Source organism: Phaseolus vulgaris, chromosome 1 (assembly GCF_000499845.2).
Source record: "Phaseolus vulgaris cultivar G19833 chromosome 1, P. vulgaris v2.0, whole genome shotgun sequence".
Taxonomy (NCBI): domain Eukaryota; kingdom Viridiplantae; phylum Streptophyta; class Magnoliopsida; order Fabales; family Fabaceae; genus Phaseolus; species Phaseolus vulgaris.
The window spans coordinates 47,823,053-47,829,089 of record NC_023759.2 but is presented as its reverse complement, the minus strand read 5'-3'; the positions used below and the strand labels follow the sequence as shown (position 1 = coordinate 47,829,089).

General features: G+C 29.4%; 1 protein-coding gene across 1 annotated transcript; it reads right to left on the bottom strand.

The window, feature by feature from the left end:
• Positions 1–3,928: 3,928 nt before the first annotated feature.
• Positions 3,929–5,805, bottom strand: LOC137816249 (mannan endo-1,4-beta-mannosidase 4-like). The gene is made up of 5 exons (XM_068619327.1): positions 5,359–5,805; positions 5,060–5,254; positions 4,856–4,975; positions 4,581–4,780; positions 3,929–4,323 (listed from the first exon to the last, which is right to left on the bottom strand). The coding sequence occupies exons 1-5, from the start codon at positions 5,716–5,718 to the stop codon at positions 3,969–3,971; spliced, it is 1,230 nt and encodes a 409-aa protein (XP_068475428.1). The 5' UTR covers positions 5,719–5,805; the 3' UTR covers positions 3,929–3,968.
• Positions 5,806–6,037: the final 232 nt, after the last annotated feature.

The following is a 6,037-nucleotide window of genomic DNA, read 5'->3' as shown; positions in this document are numbered from 1 at the left end:
TATGTGAAAATGTTGGTGTATATATAAATAAATAAATAAACGTATATTATCTTTTATTTAATGTTTGAAATCATTGGTAAAGTAGAAGAAGATCCTATTACCGGGGCACTTAAAGAACATTATTTGACAAATACGTAAAATTTAGAGACAAACAGAATCATGCGATGTTTCTCGACATTTCCCATTATAATCTGGAAAAAACAATCTAGGACATTAATTTTCAGCTTCAAAATGAAGTTATCTTGCGATATTAGTCCAAAATGGTAGGTAGATGGTCAATTGAAGCATTATAAAATGCATTAGTAGAGTTAGACAAACTCTTGTGTTCTGGTACAAGAGTTGACACTTTGGCCAATTAATCCAAAGGTTGGTTCACAGGTAGCCACACATATTTATTTTCAAAATTATTTTTACTTCTAATAAGAAATTAGTATGTATTGTATAACAATTATAGATATTGTAATTGTCGTTCTTACAAATAATTAGTATTCTTCTTCTTTTCTTAGTATTTTGGACTTTCATTATTATTTTGGATTTTCGGCTACAAGGTCTATTGGGTTGGGCTTAGACTAGTTCTCAGTTGCGGGATATGGACTCTCACTTGTCTTGTTTATCCTCTTTTCAGTATCTTAGACTTTCACTGTATTTTGGGTTTTCGGCTACAAGGTATTTTGGGTTGATTATCGATTGTGGGATATGAGCTCTCACTCGTCTTGTTTGGTCAAGTTCAACTCTCTGCTTCTAGGCTCATAATCAACTCTTGGGTGGAGTGAGTGTGTGTATCCCCTGCAAGGGCTCCGATAATAAAGTCAGAATTAGTTTGTTTAATTATCAGATAAAATCAATTTACTTACCTATTAAAATATAAAACACTGTATTTATAGTACTCATTTATTGGACTTTTGACTTAATTGAACTTTTACTCTTTGCACCTTACCATTATTAAATATAATGTAAATATTTTTGGACCTATTTATGAAATTTTAATATAATGTTTTCTTATTCTATTATCAATTTATTTTATTTTAATTTTTATTATGTCGATGACCTCTCGATGTCGGCCTAACCACTATATATACGTCCTTTTATCACCATTTTATCAATGTAAAGTTTCTTTTGACTTGTGGATGATTAATTTCTACTATTTTAATTATTACTTAACTATAGTGAAATCTCTGACCATAATAGCATTTTTCATATACCAATTTTTTATATGCTCTAATAGGAATGCCACCCTCAATATGGGAGTTAAATCCTCCATTCAATTCTTATATCTAATAAGAATATTTGTGTGTGTGATGCTTAGTAGCTATTTTCATGGAAATCAAAGTAAACAAAATAGAATGTTTTGGCTAATAAAAGTTTATTTTTTCCTTTAAATAATAAAACAGAAAATGTTTTCTATTTGTAGAAATAATTTTTTTTGAGAAAATTAATTGCAAAAAAATTGAAATTATTTATGTATTATATACATTGACTCTTCAGTTATATTTTGAAAAAACTGAAACTTTTAAACAAAACTAATGATTTATTTATTGATGTTATTAATAATTTTTAAATAATTAATTATAACTGAAAATTTTAAATAATTATTTTCAGTTAAACTTTGAAATAATTATTTATAACTAAAATTCTATTTTAAATTAACTTTTCAGTTAAATACTGAAAATATATATTTTTTCTTGGAACCCGGAGTTACATGTGGTTGGGGTAGATTCATTTGGTATTCATCTATTCTGTCTTCCAAAACTCATAGTACTCTCAAAAGTTTTTCATTGACGACTTTTCTAATGTTTTGCATATTTGGAGTTGGGTTTGACAAATTTTTCTTATTTCTCATTTCTCTAATAAGAATGCTCTTATTTCTTTTATTAAGAGTGATGGTAGTCTTTTGGTTAAATTGATTAAGCTTGTTGTGATAATTTTTTCTATTTGGATGATATGGCGTATGAAAAATTATGCTATATTTTAGGATAAGATTGAGGTTTCTAGGGCTATTTCGGTAATTAAAGACTTAATTTGTCTGGTGGGAAATTCATCTAAAGGTTCAATGAAGAATGATTGGTTGGATTTCAACGTGATTAAGTTTTTGGGTATTAGTACTCGTTGTGGTAAAGTTCTTCGTCCTCTTCCAGTTAGATGAAAGTTTCCTTCACCATACTAGGTTAAAATTAATATTGATGGGGCTGCTAAGGGTATCTTGGTTTTGCTACTTGTAGAGGTATTAGTGCTTTCTCTGCGTTTTTTGAAGTTCAAATTGCTATGGTTGCTGAGTTTTATGGAGTTATACATGCTATGGAGGAAGCTCAAAAGATGAGGCTTACTAATGTCTGGCTTGAATGTGATTCTGCATTGGTTTGTGTTATGTTTACTGTGGGAAAATCAGGTTTAGGATTACTCATATTTTTCGTGAAGGAAATGCATGTGCTGATAAATTAGCTAATTTAGGATTTATTCATAGAGAACCATTTCATTGGTATAATAGACTTCCATCTAGTCTGTTCTTAGAATTCTTTATGAATAGGTATAGTCTATATACATATCGTTTTTGTTAGTATATGAGTTTTGGTCTAGTCCTCCATATTTTTCATCTAATTACAGATGATAGATGATTGTTGTTATTTGAGGTGTTTACTGTTTGCTTAGCTGAGATGTCAAGTTGAATAATGATACCTAATAAGAAAAATTTTATAAAAAGAATAGTGAAAAGATATAAGCATAGACTTAAGACATATTTCGTTGAAACGTGATGAAAATTACGATTGTTTTAATAAAAATTTATTTTAACTAGTTATTAAATTATGATTAGTAATGATAAACATAATTTTAATTACTTATTGAATTGTGATTAATGTTTTAATAAATTTTTATTTTAATTAGTTATTACATTATGTTTGGTAATGATAAAAATAATTTTAATTACTTACTGAATTGTGACTAATGCTTTAATAAATTTTTATTTTAATTAGTTATTACATTATGATTAGCAAGGATAAAAATAACTTTAATTACTTATTAAATTGTGATTAGTTCTTTAACAAATTTTTATTTTAATTAGTTATTAAATTATGATTAGTAATGATAAAAATAATTTTAACTACTTATTAAATTGTGATTAATGATTTAATAATTTTTTATTTTAATTAGTTTTAAATTATGGTTAGGAATGATAAAAATAATTTAATTACTTATTAAATTTTGATTAATGTTTTAATAAATTTTTAATTACTTATTAAATTATGATTAGTAATGATAAAAATAATTTTAATTACTTATTGAATTGTGATTAATGCTTTAATAACTTTTTATTTTAATTAGTTATTAAATCATGATTAGTAATGATAAAACTAATTTGAATTACTTGTTAAACTGTGATTAGTGATGATAAATGTAATTTTAGTTAGTTATTAAATTGTTCTTGGAGATCCACATAACTAGATATATGGGGTTAATTTGTAGAAACAATTTTCATTTTATAACTATCTATGATGTCATATATTATTGGATCAGTATTTAATTACACTCATTCACTATGATTGAGAAGTGATAAACTCAACAGAAGAAGGAAAAATGTTATTTTGAAAATTGTAATATAGTAATTATTTATGTTTGGAGTTGTAATATAGTACAAGATGATCAACATATCATCACTCGTAGAGAAGATCATTAGTGAAAGAAGGTCCACCAATAAGAACCAATTGCTTTATGGAAATAAAATTATCTGAAATTTTCACACTTTAATTTTCACCTTCATCTTCTCTTTTTCTTAGTTATATTATCCCTCAGCTTACCTTAATTTGGTGTGTACACTTAGTTTATTTTACCCAAACTTTGATTTGTTGAAATAGAAAATAAGAAAATAAGATTAAGACAGAGTAGAGAGTAATTTATGGGAACCAAATACTAGAAAACTTGAAGAGAGCCATGTTTCTATTATTTGATTAACAGAATGGTTCTACGACATATGACTATCGAATATGTGACATCCTAAAAGATTGTTGAGATATGAGATGGGTAGTGGAAGGAGTCTCTTGAAAGATGACTTCATAACCATCACGCATGTTATTCATTCCTTCGACAAAAAGTTGCCAAAAAGCTCCACCTGCGCATGCTCCCCTGTGACTAGCGCTAAAATATATCCTATTGAATACTTCTGCATAGAATTTGTCCCTTTTCGCAACTGTGTATCCTGGAACTTTTGAAGACAACCCAAATTCCGTAATAAGAATGGGTTTTCGTAAAACCTTATCTGAATCTTCATTATGAATGTTAATCCATCTTTCAATGAACGCATTTTGGGCTGTTTGGTTAGACCTCCACATCCTGCATCCCAAAAGCAACCATCAATTCAGACATGTGAAGAAAAAATGAAAATATATGGATAGAAATGTTACATATTCTATGTAGTGACACAAAGATACGAAGATTAAATATCACATTAAAACCGACACGAAGACTAGACATGGACACTGACACTTTCCAGATGTATTCTTAATAATGTAAGGCACGAGACACAAATATATAAGATTGGACAATTTAGGAATACGTGTATAATGTTAATTAAGAGGGATGTAGGATACCATGTAGGGTAGATATGAATGGTGGCATAATCGATTTCAGGAACAAGGTTGTTAGAAATGAAATCAGTTCCTCCTTCGTATCCAGGATTGTACTCTAGTCTTCCTGCCATTGATCTACCATAAAATCCTTCCAGCCCTACTTGCAGTAAGTGAACGTTGTCAATGGACTTCACATAAGCAGCCATCTCGCTCACCCAATCCTGCAAGTTAATAAACTTTCTTTTCATACATCATATCACTTTATTTTTACACAATCACACACAAAATCAAATTACCTGAACTAGTTTCCCAGATAAGTCCAAAGAACGAGGCTCATTCATGAGCTCCCATGAAAAAATGGTTGGGTCATCCTTGTATAATATTCCACTCACTGTATTTTTTCTTGTCAACACAGTCTGCATGAGTTACAGTAATTAATTAAAAATCACAGTAACTGAAATATTGTGAATGCATGATCAGCATATTTATGATCCTTATACCTTGACATGATTTTTGTAGAATTGCCTAGTGAGGGAGTTAGAGAAGAAGTCATCTTCACTCCTTAGTTTCTGTCCACGTTGATTTGCCCATTCAACATACTGATGCTTTCCACCAGCATCTTTCCAATTATTTACCAGGCTTAGAATCAATCGACACCCATATTTTCCTGCTTCTGATATCACAGCATCCAATGCCTGCAATACCATTTCACAAACATAAATTTAAATAATCAAGTCAAATGTAGAAGCATGTGTGCATGAGAAAAGCATAAGGGCAAGAAAGATAAGATGTAGTATACCCTGAAAACACTCTCGTCATAAATGCCAGGTGAAGTTTGAAGGGCTTTGTAACCTCCTCCATCGTTGAATGCAAAGGCTCTTGCTAAGTTTAAACCATATTTGGAAGCTTCTTGAAAAGCTGTGGTGACCTTAGAACTTGTAGATGGATCGGCTGCAAAAGACATTAGCCAATAGGCATTGAATCCATTGAAGTAGTGTGGCTTCCCATTAAGAAAAAAACGGTTGCCATTTCGTTGAATGAAACCATTAGGTCTTTGGGAAACTGTTTCATTATGAGGTTCAACATTATCGATGCAATTCACATATACACTAATGCACAATATCATCATACAAGTTAGGGTCAAGTTTTGAAACCCCATGACTCACTCTCAAACCCCAAAACCCAAGAGTTAAACTTTTACACAACCAATGAAAATTAGAGATAGAGAGAAAACAAAGCAATTGTTTTAAAAGATAATGGATTTTGATAAAACTAGACCATTAGGATGGAGTTTAAATAGATGTGAAAATTCATACAAGGCAGAAGTTTCTTAAATCATTTTTGTGGTTCCCACGTTGTTTTTATTATGACATGTCAATAAATTTTTAAAAAACTTTAATTCATTTTTGTTTCTGCATTCTAATAAATTTAACTTCAGACGTTTTTTAATAAATATTTATGAAAGAGCTTCTTGAATT